Below are 23,300 nucleotides of genomic sequence, written 5' to 3'. Positions count from 1 at the left end.
ATTATACAGAAGCATTCTCAGTATTTATCTGCCCCTGATTTATGGAGAAACTACTGTTTTTCCTTAGTTTCTATACTATATCCATTGAGTTCAAATAGAGATCTCTGTGTGTTTAACATGCTGGCTTGTTTTTGACTCTTGTTTCTTAACCGGCTTTTTTCATCAATCTCTATTCCCATGTTTTAATTTTTCACACTATATATGTCATTGTGGGTACTTTGGCATTAAACAGATGGTGCATACCAATGTAGAGATTTTCTCACATAGCTTCCCAGGTAAAAAAACTTGCAATAATCTTGCATTAAATTCTTGCACAAATCTTGCACACATCTTGCCAATTCTTGCACTTGTGCAATTCTTGTAAGATTCTTGCCCAATTTTGCAAGATTTTTAGGTGCACGTAAAAGGTCCTTTTCCTTCCACCAATCCTGCAAGATTAAATGTGACCTTGCAAGATCTTTCACGGGCTTGTTAAATCTTGCAAGTTTTTTTTACCTGGGTTTGGCTATATGTTGTTTTTTTTATTATTGGAACCCTACTCCGGCCTACTTCATGCATTTTTACATTGACAACTTTCAAAATTGCAACATATTTGGTATCAATCATGTGAGTCTCAATAATGGCAGTACAAAACTCAACGTTCACCAAGGCTCAGTCAACATTTAGATAGCTAGTGCTCAGTTCAAACTACTTCTGTCACGGTACATGTAGTAACAAAGTAAACAACAACAATTTCAAAGTAAAGTATAATTATTATTTCTTTGAAGCTTACATGAACCACTAACTAAAGATCTAGCTACCAAATGCTGGTGAACCCAATTAGTTTTGTGTTACAATCATGGAAAAGTATTTGAAATCCTAAAATTAATATCGATAATTACAAGCTGGAATTCCGTGGGATGAGTCACAGAAGTACACCTAACTCGACAACTAAATAGTTTCGTTATAGCCGAGTAGTTATCATTGTAGCTACAATAGTTTCTCTAAGTCTTCATTACAACAACTACAGCTATTATCATGACAAATTGGTACCAGTGTGTTATCATCTTACTTGTGATTTGCCACTGCTGTTTTTGTAACGTCGAGTCAGCCGCAACAAGGTGCTCCGTTGATGACCGCGATCAATACAAGGTGCACAAATGGTCTAAGGAAATCTTCAATCTGCCAATCAGCACTACACTACGGTGTGATGATGTATGCAGTCAACATTGTTCTTGGAGATACGGCCAAAATCACATTTCCAGCTCATCTGAGGTAACACTTACTTCTGTGAGTAATGATTATGGGGAATACAGCTGTTACAAAGTCAGCCAAGTTGTTAGGAAAGTACTGGTGATACCAGGAAGTAAGTTTTGTTAGCTATAGTCGTTCATGAAAATATTATTTGATAGGGGTTTCAGCTCGGGTTTCAGGGTTTGCCATATAGCTATGTGTTAAACTGATACTATAACTCAGTACTAGCTATCTAGCTAGCAATATAATATTATTATTAATGATTATATTCATGGTCCTATTTGTGGTTGTATGTTGTCCGAGGACTCACATACTTTACTTTTTTATTGTACTGTACATAGTTTCACCATTCATGATGGCTTTCTCTTCTGGCACCTGCATGGTTATACTCCCAATGAGTTAACTACCACTCTGCCTAACGCAAACTTGAACTGCTGTGTGTGTGTGCATGGGTGTGCATGAGCGTACCTAAGTAATACTGTGGAATAAGCGGTACATGAGGAGCTAAAGTAAGTACGTGATGTATAAAAAAAGTAGTAGTAGTTGAGTATGGCTGTTGGTATAATAGCAAAAGTTGACACACTATAAAGCCACAGCATGCATAAAGAACTGAGTGTCATGCAGCACTGTTAAGTCACATGGTACCTAGATATGATATGATGCACCGTCAAGTTATGGATGTTGGCTGCTGTTTTCTGATCCTATTTGATGGGCATGAAATACATCATCTCATGATGAAGAATAGCATGCACAGCAGCGTTGAAACCGGATCGGGTCATCCGGGTCAACCAGGTCACATTTTCTCCGGGTGATCCGGGTCCGACCCAGTTTACAAATTATTTGGGTATGACCAGGACTGGATCACGTGAGAAACGAAATTGTCCGTTTGACGACGTGGAAACTTATAACGGACTTATAAACGCTATCGCGTAGCTCTTTCGTGAGCCACGTCCACTTATTGCGTTACCAACATACGCTCAGCCACGCCCATTTATTAGTAAGTGCAGTATGTAGCACGAAACTGAGGGTATCTATGGTGAGGGGTAGCCGAGGGGGTAGCTATTGTCAGTAGGTGATGACTTTTTTTTTTCTTTTTTTTTTTGGTCTTCAACCTACAGCTAGGCTGAAGTTACAATATTTACTCAACACGAATCGAACGCTCAAAACGTAGCCTCGTTCGCTCGCTCGAGACTAGCCAAAACATAGCTCTTATCGCACGCCTCAGTTTTAATTAATCCGGGTCACATCCGGGTCAAATCCCGGCGCCGGATTGCTATCCGGGTCAGTGGGTCATCCGGGTCAGCAGTAGTGACCCAGTTTCAACGCTGATGCACACGGCCAGATAACTGTGCAACTGTTTAGGTGTTTTACTACCATAGATGACAAAAGTTTGGCATGACTAAAATTTGACAAATTAGGATATTCGTCAAACTTTATTTGCAAATTTATTACTGTACTACAATATACAATATTTACAATATACAATATTGGCTGCATGCGCGGTATGTATTCGCCAAACTTTTATCCATCAACCTGTTTTGCATGCTTTCTAAGTATTTCTGTATTTTAAGTGTAATCCCGGCACCGGATTGCTATCCGGGTCAGTGGGTCATCCGGGTCAGCAGTAGTGACCCAGTTTCAACGCTGATGCACATGGCCAGATAACTGTGCAACTGTTTAGGTGTTTTACTACCATAGATGACAAAAGTTTGGCATGACTAAAATTTGACAAATTAGGATATTCGTCAAACTTTATTTGCAAATTTATTACTGTACTACAATATACAATATTGGCTGAATGCGCGGTATGTATTTGCCAAACTTTTATCCATCAACCTGTTTTGCATGCTTTCTAAGTATTTCTGTATTTTAAGTGTACGACTTGAGAAAGATATCACTGTACAACAGTGATATCTTTCTCAGTTAATATTTAGGAAATAATAATTACGTTGAAAGGAACAATTACAGGTAAAGTATGAATAGACGTTTCAATCTATCTATCTATGTATCTATAATTATATGATGCATGTGCAAGTACGATGGCCTCTCCAGATGTTCTTTCAATACTGAGGCCATTACAGTAAGTAACCAGCTATAAAATTGTTTCGTATATAGACATCACTGCATAGTATGTGAAAGAGTTAAACTACACTAATCTGTATCTGATTTCTGCCAGGAAATAGGCAGAAAGGCAAGTATACAGTAGGCAGTACTGGTTAGCTAATGTCAGGCCTTCAAAAAACTAGTGCGTGGTTCCCATGTAATTTGTATTGATATTTGTATATGTATTTTTTGACTGATTGACTGAAGGACTGAAATATTAGGGAAAAACCAAGGGGAAATATAGTATAGTCCCAAGGCTTCCACAAGAAAGTATCATTTGTAATTTATCAGGTACTGGTAGTAATGTCCTTAGCCTTTTTGGGCAGTTTATCCCCTTCTTCTCCACTCAAATGTAGACTTTCAACAGAAAACACTTGGCTAAATATTTTATAAAATATTTCTGTGCTGGTAAGAAATTAGTGTAATAAACAAATACGTGGAGAAATTCAGTCATTTCTTTGTGAAAAATTGTTAGGTCCGGCAATAATACATACCAGTCAATAATCAGTTGCTCACACTACTGCCATGAACTTTTTTGTGTGAAATACATTAACTGGAGTACTACTAATTTGATATTTACACAAATAATATTTGAGACCAGTTCTGCCAGATTACAGTTGTTTGGTCAGATTGGGCCTACATACATCATAACACAAGAGTCTGTAAAAGTTTCAAGCTGGTAAGTAACTTCAATTTAAACCTTATTAATGGAAAGGCTGTATATAATTGGTTTTCACTGATCTGGTAACATTTAACATTATACCTTACTGTGTGTATGTATTCTTGTATACTTTCAGATGATAGCTTTACTTGCTCCAAATGCTTGAGTTCTTCAGTTTGTGTTAATGGAGAGGAAGTTACCGTTTCATTTACTATTCACATTGATGAATGTTTTATCAGGATACAAGAGTGTGAAGTACTACAAAATGGACTTTATCCTGTGTGTATGATTGGCAGTGGAAACTGTTCCTTTATTTTCAAAATTTCTGAAGACTATGTAGTCAATTGTCCAATATTAAACACTTCGTATGCCATCAGGTCAGAGAAAATAGATTTGAATGGTGATCTACAGCCTTGTATGAGTAAGTTAATACATCAGATTGTAACTATGGCAAGTATGGCTACTATACATTGTAATTATAATATTATGACGACTGAAAGGTTTTCTGTGTCTCAATCAGGTGCTGTGTTACCATGCACACCATATAGGGTTGTAGAAAATGACTGAGTTATAAGTGAGCAAAGCATAAGTTGCAGTTAGCAATTTTTTTTGTCTGGCTGTAGTAGATTACAAATACCACAGTTATACTTTTAATTGCTTGTTCATGCACTGAATGCAATTGTTTGAACTTTTAGTAGCCTTACTACATACCTTGTGCTCCTAAAATTAGGCACTAGGGATCAATCATGTAACTGTATACAAAGCTAAGGTAATCCTATCTGCTGTGGTGAAATATACTGCTTGTTGTTGGAGTAACTGTGCTTTGTTATGGTACAACCTATTGTTACAGCTGAAAACGTTATCACTACTGACACAATAGTGATACCCATGACTACTTTACCATCAGGTATTGATACTTGTTGTAATTTAGCAGTATGTAGATTACATGCATATGTGTGTATGACACAGTTGATTTCAGGTTGCTTGCAAATGCAATTGAACAATTCGGATACATGATATTCGCACACATGAGCTGTTTCTTTATAACCAAGCTCCTTTTAATATGCAACCAAATTACTCACCATCTTAGATTGGTAGACAATGCCAGGGGTGTATTGAGCTAGTTATTCAGCACATTTAAACATTGTGTAGCATTCACATGGTCATGTCTGATCCACGAACCCACATGTGCGAATTGTTCATTTGCATTTTGCAAGCATTCTGAAATCGACTGTACAACAATCCAATCATATGGCATGCAGTCTATCAAGTGCAGTAGTACTATAAATAAGGGATCACGAAGGTTTGCACATTCTCACAAAAAATATTGACCAGAATCCAGCTTCACAATACTTCACAGCCCCTTGGCTGGTATAAGCTCAAGCAAAGTGTCTTCAGTGTAACCCAGATTAGTTTCTATGTTACTTATAGAAAATTTATTCAGTGGAATTTTCTACTGCCTGCTGAGTGACTAACTAACTAACTTACTAATGCCTCCAGACAGGCGTATGTTGACAATGGCTAAAGCTACAGGCTTGATTTTTCACTGCTAGATATTGCTTTAACCTAACAATTGCCTTTTAGCATATCGCAGTATGTACAATGTACACTTCTGGACTTACATTAATTTTGTCCTCCATTGTGTCCCTTTTCTTTTGCTGACAGCACAAGGTGTTGACTTGTGCTAATGCATTGTGGCTTCCCTATTGCTAGCTGTGACGTTAATAGTGAAGTAATTTGTATTTTCCGTAGTCCGTCTCAGTGATTAATAGTAGGGGCATGCATTTAGATGCAAAATTAAGTTTATGGTATGTGTTTTGTGCCATTCCTTCTTTTGATGTGGTACACACAGGTTTACCAGTCATAATTATGTTACAAAAAGTAAACAAACAAATACAAGTAAAAATATATTCGACTTGTAATTAACACGCATTACACAACTAACTTAACAAAGTAACTCACTTAAATATTACCATGGTAACCCTTTTATCAGTACTTCCACATTTTGCAGATTACATGATCAAACAACAATAGAATGTGAGTTTGCCCACAACCCACTATTGATTGTGGCACTTTATAAACTTATTTCCAGATATTACTAGGGCTTGTACATTCATATCAACAAACGTAGCTCCAACATTACCTGCTTCCATCAATCATTGAAGTCTTCAAATATGACATAAAATAAATCCAGTGGTAATTGTATTTGCACTAGCTGGGATGATTGGTCATCCAGCATAGCGTGGCCTATTAGCCTGTATCAGCTTGGGTGATTAGTTGTACTAGTTTACATGCCATGGGCTATATTGGTCTGCAATAAGCATACCAGACTTTAGTGTGTTATGTATCTCAAACCACAAGTGTGACCCGCTGAGTGAAAATCTGGCTTGTTTGCATAATTCTGTTTGAGGTAAATGCCATTGAAATACATTTGGTAAAAACGCGTGCTACATAAATAATTTTACACAACGTTTTAATATCGCTTCAGTAAACAGTGAAGGAAGACTTGAATTGAATAATCTAATATAGCAGTGGATTCGCCTCTTAATGGTGAGTAGGAATATCTTTGTTTCGTTTCTGTACCATGGAGCAAACGTGAGTTACGTGTACTTGTTTACGTTGCGGTAAAACGTAACTTTATCATTGCTGTTTTTCAAGCTTGAACAGCCTTCTTGCTTGATAGCATGGGTGTATTTAAGTTGAAAACTATACATTGATGAATGCCCCAGTTCGTGATGAATAGAATGGCACAAGCGCCAACTCCATAGCCCATTGCACTTGAGAGTTATGATCGATTAAACGAGCGCCTGTAAATTTTTGTCCGTATAAGCACTGTACAAATCTATTGTTTAATTGCTCTTCTTGTTGTCTATCGCTATAACTCCAAAACCACTTATCAGAAATGGCTGAAACTTTAACAGTCCATTGGTTTTCCCTCTAGAAAACAAAAATGTCACAAAACGAGATTTAAGGAAAATGCAAACAAGTTGGATTTTCGCTCAGCGGGTCACATATACTTATGTGAGTATTTAACATATATACTTCAGGCTATAAAATTAGGGATTAAATGTTCACTAGTATATCTGCAGGTGTGGGAGACCTCCCTTGTTTCACTACATTTATTTCTATATTATTATATCATACAAGAGCTTCAGTGTATTGCACTTATATATACCCTCTCAACCTCAGTCATAGGAAGTTTACCTTCAATATACCCCACTTCTTCGACTAAAAGTTTACCATGTGGTGAACTTCCTCTGACTTTGGACTCGAGGTGTATATAAGTGCAGTGCACTTCGTAGCCCTATATAATACTTATAACTTATATATGTAGTAGTTGTAACATGGGAACGAGTGATTTGCCTGAAATATGTGCACGAGCACGAGGGAGCAGCCCAAGTGCGAGTGCGTATATTTCAGGCAAATCACAAGTGCCCATGTCACAACTAATATATTCCACTTGGGTGACTCACCTGCAAGTGTGGGAAACTGTAGGATTGCTTTGCGAATGTGTTTATATGGGACCATGTGAATTTTGATTGTGGATAACATTGTAAGAGCAACGACAAGGCCGCTACTGAGAGGCTGAACGTAAGTGTATCGACACAAGCATGCAGATCGCTTCGATTATGGGTACACAATTAAACACAAGAAGTCCAAATGTGAGCTGAACAGCTCATAATGACCATGAATAAACTAAAGCAGTGAATATGTTTACAGCGCTATAATGTACAAGTAAGCGCCATGCCCAGTCACTTGTGTGTGACATCCCTCCAGGTGTCAAGACAGCAATATAAAGATGATTCAAGTGCACTAAAGTACTTAACTTTACTAGTCATGAATAAACTAAAGTAGTGAATATGTTAACACTAATGGCCAAGTCAATTAAGCGCTACGACTAGTGTCTGGACATCGCCATGTGACTAGAATACAATCAAAACAGCACTGAATATATATATATATATACAGTATAGTACAAAACGTGTTTACAAGATAATCATATACAATTACATAATCATTATTTCTTATTGGATTACAATGTGCTTTTAAATAAACTATATATGTCTTACTGTGTTTGTAAGTTCATACACTGCACTTAATATTGCGGATGGGGTTTTGAACAATTTGTTGTAAAGTAACGTCATTATTGGTCATGTTGGAAATATGCCCAAACCATAGCTACTGGCTATGTCTGTTAATTAGAAGACTTACAGAGGCACTACTATCCATGCTTTACTAGGTGGTTTTCACAACTTGTCAGGTGGCAAGCTTAGTAATTTATTGACAGTATTTCCCTTTTATGATTCGTGGTTAATGAAGTAATAATATTTTTTTATGAATAGCTACTTTTAGTTCTGCTTAGTCACTTCCATGAAGTAAACCATCATCATTTAAGTACAGCTGGTATGTCAACTGTGCCTTCACTCCAGTGTAATCCCACACTACACTATGTGATTGAGTAAAACAATGCAATGCACACACATTGCTCATCTGTCTGTATGCTGAAGTGCTGCCCACTAGAGACCTGTGAGTAGGTTAAAGCCTCTCAATACAGAGGGAGTGACATTATAGCAGAAAAGAAATACCAGACCTAACATATGACTTGATCCTTCATCAATGTGCAGTTTACAATAGCTGGGATCTGGAACTTTAACTTCTTGCATTGCAATTGCCAGCAGAGTTTCTAAAACTGAAATGCTAAACATCGCACAAGAGACCTGTGATAAGGCTAAAGTTAAAGCCTATGAATACAGGGATACTGTCAGGTTACAGTATGTAGTTATCACAGGAATTTTCTTAGTATACATATTCGAATCCACAAGTTCAAGGGCTGATTATCAATATGTATCTAGTGCATTTGATTTTTGGTTAGTGAAGATGATTTTTCCAGCATTTAGGAAAACTTTGTTATAGTGGTTTGTAGTCATTCTGATGGCGTGGCTAGCTTGAAGGTTAACAGCTAGTCTCTCCAAAGTTTCACTATGGAATTGAATAATACAAAATTCTCTGCCATGTGGAAGATCCATTTCCCTATTTTCATCATGGTAATTTGGTTACTAATGTTGATGTTCTAAATGTTTCTGTAAAGTCTTTAGCAAGTCACATCTTAAGCTTGTGGTAAGGGATTTTAAAAGGTTTCCCAAAAACTGTCCCTTTAAAATGTGTAGTTGGAATAACAACAGCTAACATGCATAACAGTATACCATATTAGATAATGTTTTGAAAATAATATTGTGCTATGTGCTAATTATGTGAATTCTTTACCATTTACATTTCAGTAACAAACACTACCAACATTTTGCCTTCTACATCTAACATAGTGATGAATCCTTCTAATACTCCATCTTTGGAAAATGATAGTGGTATGTAGATTGTATAATATATTTTATGGTGTACAGCATCACAATCTTATTTATTGGCTACAACTTAATGTTGTAGTTTTAAGCACCGCTATGTGTGTGTATGGAAAATACAACACAAGGGGGGACGGGGTTGTTGAGAGGCTAACACAGCATGAAGCAAAGCTGAGTGCTGTATTTGCCTCGAGACACCCCCGAGTGCTATATTTTTAGTACACACATCAAGCATAGGTGGTGCTTTAAGTGTTTATTGTACTTCCTCTTGAGTACCCAAATTGTTTTAATTTCCTTGAGTACCCAAATTGCTTCAATTTTCAATCAGACTATCGGCAAGTTATCATATAATCTATTTGTAGAACAAACTGGTAGGGTTAGTTTGGCTAGTTTTAGTGTTTTGACAGTGTCACACATGTGATCCACCATGTCGTCCATGTGGGGTTGTTGCTTCAATCATGCACGTGATCAATCGTGCTGTCTTAGTGGGGTTGTTTCATAACATTCCTTACATAACTATTCTGCATAACTACGTATCTGGATAGTTGGAAAAGGTGGATATGGTCGGACACAGACACGGATATTTTTAAAATACACTTTTACATTTACAATGCAGTTATTTTTCATACCTAAAGTTGTTTGTACAGCAGCATTCACTTTCAGACCCAGGCGTCGATCTTGTCATAGCGCTTATCCATTTATAAGCGCATGTGCGAAGGATAGACTAGCACTCTAAAGACCATATAGTGTTGTACACGTGCTCTAAAAATCTAATTCAGAGTCATAGAGATTAAGCTAGCATGTCCCAACCTGATCTCATAGGCACCCTCAACACTTGGTATAAGTGCCTGCGCCTTATACTAAAAGGCATAAGATTGTGGATTTGGCCTGTTAAGCTTAAGTTGCATGGGGCATACAAGCTAATCTCTACAATTATATAACTCTGTATTAGACTTTAGAGCATGTGTACAACACTATAATGGTCTTTGGCATTCTGTGGAGTGCCGGTCTAGTCCTATGCACATGGTCTAGTTTTTCGCACGTGCACTTATAAGCGTTATGACAAGATCGATGCCCGGGTCTGGAAGCGAAGACTGCTGTAAAAACAATGTTAGGTATAAAAAATAACTGTTATATAAATGTAAAAGTACTTTTTGAAAATGTCCGCATCCATGTCCACGTCCAATCGTATCTGCCTTTTCCAACTACCCTAACTGTCCTGCATTTGCCCAAGTGTACTGCATAACTGTACTGTATGACTCATACAGTACAGTTATGTAGATAATCGGTACAATAAGGAAAATACAACATGCTGCAGCACTTTGATCCTCCCCAGCAAAGTATAATAAATGATTTTACAACATTGCTTGATAGATATTGGAAGGCTTTTAAATTGTTGTAATTTGGTCTAGAATACAGTTGAGTAGAAACAGTTCAAATGTTTTTACCACACTATGATAATAATATTTTGCATGGGCGGCGGTATACTACAATTTTGGAAACTTTACTGTACATGATTGTTATTTAGCTGTATATAGTACCTCAAATTATGTTGTATTGTCGTTATATGTTATGTCATAGCATCATCATTCAGAACTGTGGCAACAGCTTTAGGAACACTAATACTACTATTACTACTGATTGCACTCATTGTATTTACGGTGTTGTTCTGGTACTTCAACAAAAGTAAACGTCAACAATCAGGTGGGGATTTACATTTGGTGTAGCACATAGTATGTAACTGGCAGAGCAAACGTTCCCCATGGTTACACATTCCTTGAATTCTATTGATTACTTTCTGTTGTTTATGGTAACAAAGGAGTGGACTGCAAAGTTTCAGCTTTTATGTTGGAAATATAGTGCTAGAGTTGGAATACCAAGTGCAGCAACCATATGGCAAATAAATTACAGGCTTAATTGATCATAACTCACAGTTGTAACAAGCTACAGAGACAGGAGTTGGCTACTATGAACTGATGAATCCATAATGCTTTCCTTATATTCTACAGCATGTACAAAGAAGGTCATAGCAATAAAAGAATGACAGTGGTGAACTTTATTTCTATGTCTTTATAGACTTCAAATGTTTTTGCTCAGCTGGTCATATATTGCTGTTGTCATTAGCTTGAAGGTGATAAAGGATTGTCTCTGGAAATTGTCCGTTTCTTGAATTTAACACCCTCAAGTGCCCAACTGGTAGACTTGATAATAATAAAACACTCCTTTTACTTTTTTACATGATAATGCTACTGTATTACCATAAGTATATATCTAATTTCTCAAGTACAAGGAAAATTTTTGAATTTTGAATTCCAGTAGAAATGAAAGTAATGAAAAAAGAGAGGTCACCTCTATATTAATGTATACTTCAGTTTTTTAGTTTATCAATAGTATAGCCTGAATAGGGCCACTAGTATAGCTACAGGTGTAGGTTAATTACCTCTCTCTTTTATTTACGTATATAATTCCTAAATTCCACTTATAATTGTTTGTTTACTTTTTTTTGCAACACTATTGTGATTGGTGAACCCATACTACCACAGTCAGAGGAAATAATAGTGCTGGAAATATCATTAGACTTGAAGATGAGAGCGATAATGTTGGTAAGATGTACATTTATTGCATGTAATTTTAACTGGTTTGTTACAATTATCTGTTGCTTTGTACCTCTTTTTGTACCATGTTAGCGTGGGCATTCAAAGGTGCCACTCAGAGCCCACTCTTATCTCTAGTAGTTTAACATATTGCAGGATTGATTTCAACAATATAACATGGTCTCGCTATGTCTGCTCATGTGATTGCTACTAAAATATTAACGGAAAAATGCTTTGATGGTTGAAGCCCTATTTGCCAATTCCTTTTCTATATGGTATGTGACACATTAAAATACTTTTAAACCTTTGAAGTCACCTTTCTGTTTGCAGGTATAGGCGACCTCCCTTGTTTCCTTACTTTTTTCTATGATCCCTAATCAAGCTTAAAATTCCTAATTTTCCCTTATACTCCTTTTTTTGTAACATTGTTATGACTGGTGAACCCACATGTACCGCATCAAAAGAAAAGAATGGCACCAGAGTTTATGTTTTCATCTGAATCCGTGTCCCAACTATGAATTATTGGCTCAATAGTGAAGAGATTGTTATGCTTTGCTTTCAGCTATATTTTCAATCTGTTACACAATGCTGCAAATGAAGAACAGCAGGAGAAGTGCCTCACTGTGCCTCTGCAATCAATCCGGCCACCACGAAAAGTATGGACGATTTGTATGTCCCAACTATCAATTACTGACTCAAAAGTGAATGTGGCCATTACGCTTTGCTGTCACCTATTTTCAGCAGCATTACAAACAAAGAACACCTCTGTAATCAATCCAGTCACCACAGAAAATATGGATGATTCCTGTTTACAAATGGGAAGCCATGCATCGCATTACCACAAATCGACACCTTGTGCAGTCAGCAAAAAGAAATAGAACACAAAGGAAGACAAAGGTAAGTTCATGATGCATGCATTTAACATGCTACAGTGTGCCAAAAGGCACATCTAGGGGCAAAGCAGTGAAAAAATTAAGCCTGTAGCCTTAGCTGTTGTCGAGTGACGCTTGTGTGAAGGCATCAGTCAGGCAGGCAGGCAGGCAGGCAGGCAGGCAGGCAGGCAGGCAGGCAGGCAGGCAGGCAGGCAGGCAGGCAGGCAGGCAGGCAGGCAGGCAGGCAGGCAGGCAGGCAGGCAGGCAGGCAGGCAGGCAGGCAGGCAGGCAGGCAGGCAGGCAGGCAGGCAGGCAGGCAGGCAGGCAGGCAGGCAGGCAGGCAGGCAGTTAGTCAGTCAGTAGAAAATTCTATTGAATAATCTTTTTTAAATATTGTAGCTACTTATTGGAAGCATTTAGGTAGTACTGAAGTCACTTTGGGGCTTGGTTATACCTAACCAATACTGCCAAGGCACCAGGAAGCTGGTTTTGGGTGATATTTTTTAACCAGAAAAACCCAAATCTCTGTGATCCCTAATATACAGTACCACCACACTGTATGATAATATGATAATGCCCTGTGGTTAGTTATGACAAGTACACAAAAATTTGGAATTTTCAACTAGAGTAGGGATCATAGCACATTGATAAAAGGTACTGAAACAAACTGGAGTAATGCACAATATTAAATCACAGTAAAACAATAAGAAATGTTATATCTCTACTGTGCTCAAGACACCGTAATGGAAATGCACATACAGTAGGGATACTTCTTATTGTTTTCCTATGATTTAATATCGTGCACTACTCCAGCTTGTTTCAGTACTTTATATCAATGTGCTATGATCCCTACTCTGGTTGAAACTTCCAAAAAAAAATTGTGTACTTGTTTGTTAACTTATTTTTACTGACAATACAATTATTATTACTGGTGAACCCACGCATACCGCATCAAAAGAATGAAATGACACTGCACGCCCCCAGCTATCAATTATCGTCTAAGTATCCATTACGCTTTGTTGTTAGCTATGTATGTTCAAGCATTACGAACCAAGAACTGTTAGAAAAACAATCAAAGTAGCCACTGTGAAAAATATGGATGGTTTCCATTAGGAAGGGAAGCCATCACGTGCTACTGCCAAAATTGACACCTTTTTCTGTTAGCAAAGATGAATGGGACACAAAGGAGGACACTGGTAAGTCCATGAAGAATGTATTGTACATACTGCGGTATGCCAAAAGGCATGCGTACGTGTCCGGCTGAAGCAATGTCGAACATTGAAAAAATCAAGCCTGTAGCCTTAGCTGTTATCGAGTTATGCTTGTGAAGACATCAGTCAGTCATTCAGTAGAAAATTCCATTTAAGAGTTTCTTAAAATTTCATAGCGAAAGTATTTCAGGTCAATCTGAAGGCTTGTTTGTACTTAGTTTTGCCTAACCAATACTGCTTCATCGTCATCAGGGAAAATTGAGGTTAAATTTTTGGGTGATGTTTATTCATGGACCACGCCCAAACCTTTGTGATCCCTACTATACAGTACTATCATACTGTAGGATGCTTTTTTTACTATTGAATTCAGTATATAAAACCTAATGAGCAAGATGCACTTTACATTGTGGGTTTCAATGATCTCCTGTGGCTTACAATTGAGACTCCTGTGGCTCTAAATTGAGACCAATTAAATTCCACAATCAAAACTGTCTATTGGTGATATAGGTTGCTTATACAAAATGACAACCTTACTTAGTACTAGTGTTACAAGTACACAAAAAAATTGGAAATTTCAACTACAGTAGGGACCATATAGCACATTGACAAAAAGTACTGAAACAAGTTGGAGTAGTGCACAATATTAAATCACTGTGAGACAATAAGAAGTGTTATATCCCTACTGTGAGTCTGGAGCAGTACATGATATTTACTCCAGCTCATTTCAGTACATTTTATCGATGTGATATTATGGTCCCTACTCTAGTTGAAAATTCCAAATTTTAATTGCGTACTTGTTTGTTAACTTTTTTGTAAAATAAAAATATTATGACTGGTGAACCCACGCATACCGCATCAAAAGAATGAAATGGCACTGTGCGCCTCAGCTATCAATTATCATCTGAAAAGTGAAGTATCCATTATGTCAGTTATGTTCAACTCATGTAACAGCATTATGAATCTATGCAATCAAAGTAGCCACTATGAAAAATATGGACGATTTCTGTTACGAAAGGAAGCCATCACATGCTACCACCAAATCAACACTTTTTGCTGTCCGCAAAGATGAATGGGACACAAAGGAAGACACTGGTAAGTCCATGAAGAATGCATTGTACATACTGCAGTATGCCAAAAGGCACCTCTCGGGCCGAAGCGATGTCGAACACTGAAAAAATCAGCCCATAGCCTTAGCCATTATTGATTTACGCTTGTCTGAAGGCATCAGTCAATCAGTTACTCAGTTAGATACTCAGTCAGTTAGTTACTCAGTCAGTTAGTAGAAAATTCCGTTTAATATATTATTTTTAAATTTCATTGCAACTTGTTGAAAGCATTTCAGGTCAATCTGAAGGCTTGCTTGGGCTTAGTTTTACCTAACCAATACTGCTTCATCGTCGTCAGGGAAAAGTGAGGCTGGATTTTGGGCTGTTTTTTTATCGGCCACGCCCACACCTTTGTTTTCCCTGCTATACAGTCGTACTGTATGATAAATGGTATTGATCTGAAACTTTGATATAGACTGTAATGAAAAATCCAGCCACTTTTCAAAGACTCTGAACAAATACCCAACCACATCAAAAGCTTTTAAGTAACTTTAAATAAAGCCATCTTATTGTACTTTGTGTGGGAGAATCAAAGTACCGCTGCATGCTGTCTTTCCATATTGTACCGATTAGCTGCATAACTGTACTGTATGAGTCATACAACACAGTTATGTAGCTAATTGGGCAAATACAGTACAGTTATGCAGATAAATACAGTACACTTGGGCAAATGCAGGACAGTTATGTAAGGAATGTTACAAAACAACCCCACTCAGACAGCATGATTGATCATGTGCATGACATTGTTAATCGCTAAAACTAGCTACCAGTTGGTTCTACAACTACAAAATTGATCTTACTGATAGTCTGATCACCGAAAATTGAAGCAATTTGGGTACTCAAGAGAATCACTCCAAGCAAGATGACCAGGAAGTACGATAAAATACTTAAAGCACCGCTTATGCTTGTGTGTATGAAAAATACAGCACTTGGGGGTGTCTCAAGGCAAATACAGCACTCAGCTTCACCTCAGTATTAGCCTCTCGACATATCCTCCCATATTGTATTTTCCATACACATGCACAGCAGTACTTTAACTATAGCATACAGTACAATATTCATCATACACTAAATGAGGAAGACTTGAGTTTTTCTGGCCAAAAATATCACCCAAAACCAGCTTCACTATACCACCCCGGTGCCTTGGCAGTATTGGATAGGTATAACCAAGCCCAAAAGTGGCTTCAGTTTGACCCTAAATGTTTCCAATATGTAGCTACAAAATTTTTAAAAAAAAATTATTCAATGGAATTTTCTATTGACAGCCTGCCTGCCTGCCTGCCTGCCTGCCTGCCTGCCTGCCTGCCTGCCTGCCTGCCTGCCTGCCTGCCTGCCTGCCTGCCTGCCTGCCTGCCTGCCTGCCTGCCTGCCTGCCTGCCTGCCTGCCTGCCTGCCTGCCTGCCTGCCTGCCTGCCTGCCTGCCTGCCTGCCTGCCTGCCTGCCTGCCTGCCTGCCTGCCTGCCTGCCTGCCTGCCTGCCTGCCTGCCTGCCTGCCTGCCTGCCTGCCTGCCTGCCTGCCTGCCTGCCTGCCTGCCTGCCTGCCTGCCTGCCTGCCTGCCTGCCTGCCTGCCTGCCTGCCTGCCTTCAGACAAGCGTAAATTGAGAATGGCTAAGACTACGAGCTTGATTTTTTTCACTCTTCGACGTCACTTCATCCCTAGATGTGCCTTTTTGCGTACCGCAGTACGTAAAATGCACGCGTCATGGATTTACCTTTGTCCTCCTTTGTGTTCCATTTTCTTTTGCTGATAGTCCAAGGTGTCAATTCGCAGTAGCACAATACATGGCTGTGTAAACTGGAATTGTCCATATTTTCTGTGTTGACTGGATTGATTGCAGAGACGTCTTCATATGTAATACTGTGTAATGGGCTGAAAATAGGTGAAAGTAAAGCATAAAGGCCACTTCACTTTTTGGTCAATAAGATACTTGTTGCACGTGTTCAGACAAAAACATTAACTCTGGTGGCATCCTTTTTATTGATGGATCCACCAGTCATAGTAATGCTACAAAAAAAAGTAAACAAACAACTATAAGGAAAATTAGGAATTTTAAGTTCGATTAGGGATCCTATAAACTAAAATGTGCCAGATATACCTATCACAATAGAGTATCTTAAGGACTAATGTCAGCATATGTCTAAGTAGAGTTACCAGCTATGACACTCGATATACATATTGTACTTTAATACTGATGTTTTGATAGCATCTGATAATGGAAATGACACTGTAAGTGTCAAAAATGCTCCTGCAGAGCAATGTAGTGACAATGGTAATCCGTCTTTTGGTATTTCATTTAACACCCCTTCAAGTGATACTCATGTTAAGGACAACTCCGCTACAAAAATTCCTAATGCTGCTACTAATATTCCTACAGATATTGGTAGTGATGTAGTCTCTGATATTTCTACTGATGTTTCTATTGATGTTGCTCATAAAGATACCACATCATTAGTTGATCAATCACGTTCTATACAAGTCCTTCAGCCAAGTAACGAAAGTGAGTATCTAGCATATTAGTAACAACTCATTGTGTTGTACAAAGATAGCATTTGTATTAAATGTAGGATGAGTGATCATGTTGACATGCTGAGAGATCATCAGTTTTGTCATCATACCATTAAAGTACAATAAAAATATCATTGAAAACAAGTTTTGGGCTTTATTTCTTTGCTGTTCACCATCGCTTCGGGCATAGTCATGCAGTAGCAGTTACAATGCATGAATGTATCATGATTTACTTTTCTCCTACTTTGTGTCCCATTTCTAGTTTGACTTCCCAAGTAGGGTATTTAAATGGTGTGTTAGAGACTAGACTTAAATTATATCATTTGTTGTTTCATGGTTTTCGGCCGTGCTACTAGGAACATAATTTCAGCCACATAGCATTAAGATGGGAAACTTACCACTTCCCCTGCCTTCTACTCCCTATGGCCAACTGATGAATGTCAGTCGCTATAATTGAGCAGATTTTTTTTGTGTGTTGTAAAATTTTGCATTAAGTATATTATTATAATAACACTCTAACACAACCATTAATGCTTTTTGTTAAAGTAAATCTTAAATGAGTATCACTGAAGACACACAGTAGTGTGTCGTGCAGTCAAGAAAGCCGACATGCTACACCATGAGTATTTTTACAAAAAGAAACAAAGTGTGATTTTCATGCATACGTAGGTCTGTGCTCCCTTCTTGAATTGGCATTATTTTGTACTGCAAATGCCCTATGCCTTCAGACCCCACATACTAAATTTGGGTAAGATTGCCTAATGTGATCATGAAATACAAGCCCTCAAAATTCAACTTTATTTCTTCATTTAGGGGCCTTGGGTGGCTTAGAATGTGTGGCTCGATTTTCTTGAACTTCGGTGAATGTATTACAGTACCAAGTTTGGTGCAAATCTGTTAAACAGCTATAGAGCTATGGACGATTATTTGCATTTTGCATTTAAAATGGCCGACTTATTGTCATGCCTACAGGGTAAACTGAATATGGAAATGACTTAAAAATTGGTTTGCATATAGGTTAACCATCATAGCTCAAACCTTTTGTGGTTTAAAGAAATGACATAGACAGCTATAGAGTTACAAGGTAAAAACCAAACAACTGTAAATCATGGGGTCGAAATACTCTAATAGAACAGTCATCATTTGGTAAAATGATACATTAAATGTCAAAAAAACTTAACCAGGGACCTCCACACTGAGCACCCAAATCCTTAACCACTGAGCTGCTACTATATATCACAGCTGTTCACCTTACTGAATTTCTACTTTATAAATAAAAACTCTAGCTAACATCTACTTAATAGTAAAAGTTCATAATTAGATTTCATAACCCACTCTAATTTTAATTTCACTTGAAGAAATATACGTTCTATTAGAGCATTACAAAAGTAATCAAAATAAACTCTGCAATTCAATACTATTGTTTCGGTAGCAAAGTTGATGTCTTGTTGGACTTTTGACCAAATTTTCCAACAACAAATCTTTTGGTAACCAATATAATTAATAACTTCTTTAGCATTCCATCAACTCAAAACCAATATTATGGCCATTTTGATACCGATCGGCAGGGTAGTACACTATGATTAAGACCTACTCATATCGTTATCATCATAATCATCAGTGCTATGCTAGCAAATCATGTGACAAAAGGCTGAAATCGTAAAATGATAAAGATGCAGGATCTGCTTTGTTAGAAATCGAGCAACTGAAACTTATCACACTTTGCATGATAAATTGGGATACTCTAATAGAACAGTCACCGCAGAATAAAAATCCTATTAGACAAATAGTACAATCATGCATACCTAACTTGTTATAAAACACTATTGCAAATAAATACAGGCACTATAAAACACTATATAATAGCCATGAACAAGCAAGCACAAAATTATAGAGCTATCAGTATTAACATAGATCCTTTGGCTTTGCTACCGGATTGATAGACATTTTTCTGTATTGGTAGAACACTGCTAGTTTGTCTTATATCATTGTCATTGCATCTGTAAATAAGAAGAACAATGAGTTGTGTTTAAAAAACCTCAATTCTAGATTATGGTTGGCTTTGGGGATATAGAAAAAGAAGGAAAATCCATGTAAAAACAGCCAAGCTGTATAAAAGCGTGTGGCCTTCAAATGCCTGGGGTGAAAAAATTTGTGAAATCAAAGGTGGCATTATGACAATACATTATAATAATGCACAAAGTCATTAATAAAATTTATTATCATTAACATAATTGCAGCCATTTTATAGCTGCCACCTTTGATTTTACAACATTTTTCACCCAGGCTTTTTGAAGGCTGCACCTTTTTATACAGCTTGGCTGTGTTTGCATGGATTTTACTTCTTTTTGTATTTTAAATACCCCCATGTATCAAAATACACGGTAGTGTGTCGTGCGGCCCAAGAAGTCGGCGCGTAACACCCGTGAGTATATTGACAGGAAGAAAGAAAACGCAATTTTCGCACCTCTGTAGCTCTGTGCTACCTTGATGAAACAAGACGAGTTTTGCTGTGGACATGCCCTCCAACTTCAGCAATCCACATTCCATATTTGAGCGAAATCGCTTCGCGCATTCCCAAGATATGCGACTTCAAAAATTGGCTTAGTTTCTTCATTTTTTTTCTTCTTATTTTTCTTCTTCTCATCGCACACTTACAAAAACTGCTATAAAATTCGAATGCCATATCCGATTGCCTTGAAATTTGGCACACAGAAGGGGAGTATAAAGGTGCATCTCGGTACCAACTTTGGCTGGAATACGATAAACAGGTAAAGAGTTATGAGCGATTATTCACGAAAAATAACACCAATATGTTGTCATGCCTACAGGGTAAACCGCGTATGGGAAGAAGCTGAAAATCAGTGGGTGAATAGGTTAACTATTGAACCTCAAACCTTTTGTGGTTTGAAAGAAATCGAGCTAAAAACCAGGAAGATACAACAAAAAAACCAACACTGTGTTACAATTACGCAATCGAGATTAACTAATAAAAAAAACGACTGCTTGCCACGCCTACCAGATAAACCGCTTGGGGTAATGCTTTGAAAATCGTTGTACAGATGGAGTAATCATCTTAGAAAGGCTTGTCAATGGTGTAGAAGAATCAGACTTAAAGCCACGGAGTTATAACACGAAATCCAACTTGGTGCAGCAAGTGCGAGATCAAGATACTCTAATAGAGCAGTCATCCTAATAGAGCAGTCACCCTGAAGAGAATTCAAGAGATCAGCTAGAAACAAGAAACCTGTATAGAGATCAGCTACACACAAGTCATCCTGTAGAGAGACCAGCTAGAAGAAGTTACCTTGTAGGGAGTTCATGCAACTATGGAAAGAGATAGTTCAGCTAGAAGAAATCACCTTGTAGAGTTCAGCTACAAAGAAACCACCATGTAGAGAGTTCAGCTACAAACAAATCGCCCTGTAGAGAGATCAATAGAAGAAGTTACCTTGCAGAGAGTTCAGCTACAAAGAAACAATCATGTAGAGAGTTCAGCTACAAACAAATCTCCCTGTAGAGAGATTAGCTTGAAGAAGTTACCTTGTAGAGAGTTTAGCTACAAAGAAACCGTCATGTAGAGAGTTCAGCTACAAACAAATCACCTGTACAGAATTCACTCAATTCAGCTACAAACAAATCACCCTGTAGAGAGATCAGCTAGAAGAAGTTACCTTGTAGAGAGTTCAGCTACAGTGTACAAAGAAACCACCATGTAGATAGTTCAGCTGCAAAGAAATCACCCTGTATAAAATTCTGCCACAAACAAATTGCCCTGTAGAAAGATCAGTTAGAAGAAGTTACCTTGTAGAGAGTTCAGCTACAAAGAAACCATTCTGTAAAGAGCTCAGCTGCAAATAAATCACCTGTACAGAATTCAGGTACAAACAAATCACCCTGTAGAGAGATCAGCTAGAAGAAGTTACCTTGTAGATTGTTCAGCTAGAAACAATTCTCCATGTAGAGAGAGCATCTAGAAGAAGTCACCTTGTAGAGTGTTCAGTTACAAAGAAACCACCATGGAGATTTCTGTAATCAATATATGTATTATATAATTATATATAATTTGTACATTTACTGATAAAATATTTAAAGTACATCTACTTCATCTTTTCTTCTTCCTGTGGTAAAGAAAAAAAGATAGGTTTAAAAAGTCCCAAAGCTGGCCTATTTGGGGTATACAAATACAAAAAGAAATGAAATCTAATCCAAAACAGCCAAGCTGTAAAAAAAGTGTGCGGCCCTCAAAAAGGCTATGGTGAAAAAAGATGTGAAATCCAAGGTGGCGGCCAAGAAATGGCTGTGATGGTAGGTTAATAACGACAATTCAGGTGAATTTTTGTGCTGCTTGGTCTTGGCACAAAATTCACCTGAATTGTCATTATTAAAATTTTTACCATTAACCTACCATCACAGCCATTTCTTGGCCACCACCTTGGATTTCACATCTTTTTTCGCCATAGCCTTTTTGAGAGCCGCACACTTTTTTTACAGCTTGGCTGTTTTGGATTAGATTATCATTAACATCATTGCACACCTTTGATTTCACAACTTTTTTTACCCAGGATTTTGAAGGCCGCACCTTTTTTATACAGCTTGGCTGTTTTTTGTATGGATATCTGTTTCTATAGGTATTCCAGTATTTGTTTTATACAATAATGACTGTTCAGTGGAAAATGTAATGGACTTCAATGAGTTATTAAGAAGTAGTTATGGTATAAAAGTGGATGCTGATGTATATCATATTGATGAAAACCCAGATGACTGGTCTTTGTGGGTTGAGAAACAATTACTGAATTGCATAGATAACAATGGTCTAATTATACTGTTGTGGTCAGCAGGATTGAAGATACCATTGCAAGATGAATCCCAAAATTGTCGTATTCAAATGTCAAGTGGTCATATTTTCGTGCATCACTGAGAAGTATTATGCAACAGTATCTTAATCATTTTGTGCTGGTTAGTTTTGATTCTGTATCATTGGAGGAACTACCACCATTCTTTAGACATAAGACTGTATACATTATTCCTATAGCTAACATCTCAGAAAGTATCTCACCTAGTGAAAGAATTCACCATACTGGATTTACACAATTGGAGGACTTGATAGCAACTGTGTATAATCATTAAAAATATCCACACTGAAGGTGGATTTTTAATAATCATGTTTATCTTGAAAACACATGTACAAACAAAGACTGCAGAACTAATATTTATATGTGCACTATGTGATAAACATCAGATGATTATACATATTATGTTTTTATGTTACTGTGTACTATCAATGTTTCAGTTGTCTTACTATCCAGCTGAAAAGCCATGAGATCTAAAAATTCAGTTTTACAGCATGTGCCATATTTGTGCTAAGAGTAGGAAAATATTAAGCCTGAGAAACAAAATAACTATTTATCATATACAACTGAGTATATACAGCATGAATATATTTTTAATTTCAATTGTCTCTTTGTCAACTTGATGAGTTGTTACATCAGCCAAACTTATTCACTAATATGAATAGATATGATCCCATAGTTGATCACCCGTAATGTATGTGAAAAATCGGCACAGTAAGCTCAAGGTGTGTTAATAAAAGAATATATCTGTTGCTGTTTGAAAAGTTTGGCAAAATAATGGTCATCCTGGTGGATTAAAGCAGTTG

The 23,300-nt window shown here is 37.5% G+C and overlaps 1 protein-coding gene across 2 annotated transcripts; it reads left to right on the top strand.

The window, feature by feature from the left end:
- Positions 1 to 924: 924 nt before the first annotated feature.
- LOC136244285 (uncharacterized) lies at positions 925 to 22,995 on the top strand. Of its 2 annotated transcripts, none has more exons than XM_066035831.1 (8): positions 925 to 1,345; positions 4,134 to 4,418; positions 4,848 to 4,904; positions 9,277 to 9,360; positions 10,933 to 11,055; positions 11,895 to 11,954; positions 17,340 to 17,633; positions 22,273 to 22,995. In XM_066035831.1, the coding sequence occupies exons 1-8, from the start codon at positions 1,018 to 1,020 to the stop codon at positions 22,560 to 22,562; spliced, it is 1,521 nt and encodes a 506-aa protein (XP_065891903.1). In that variant the 5' UTR covers positions 925 to 1,017; the 3' UTR covers positions 22,563 to 22,995. The 2 variants fall into 2 exon arrangements, with proteins under 2 accessions (XP_065891903.1, XP_065891904.1); XM_066035832.1 differs by having other exon boundaries at positions 17,511 to 17,633; positions 22,273 to 22,994.
- The last annotated feature ends 305 nt before the right edge of the window (positions 22,996 to 23,300 follow it).

This window comes from Dysidea avara, chromosome 14, assembly GCF_963678975.1.
Source record: "Dysidea avara chromosome 14, odDysAvar1.4, whole genome shotgun sequence".
Classification (NCBI taxonomy): Eukaryota; Metazoa; Porifera; class Demospongiae; order Dictyoceratida; family Dysideidae; genus Dysidea; species Dysidea avara.
This window is presented reverse-complemented; position numbering and strand designations above follow the sequence as displayed.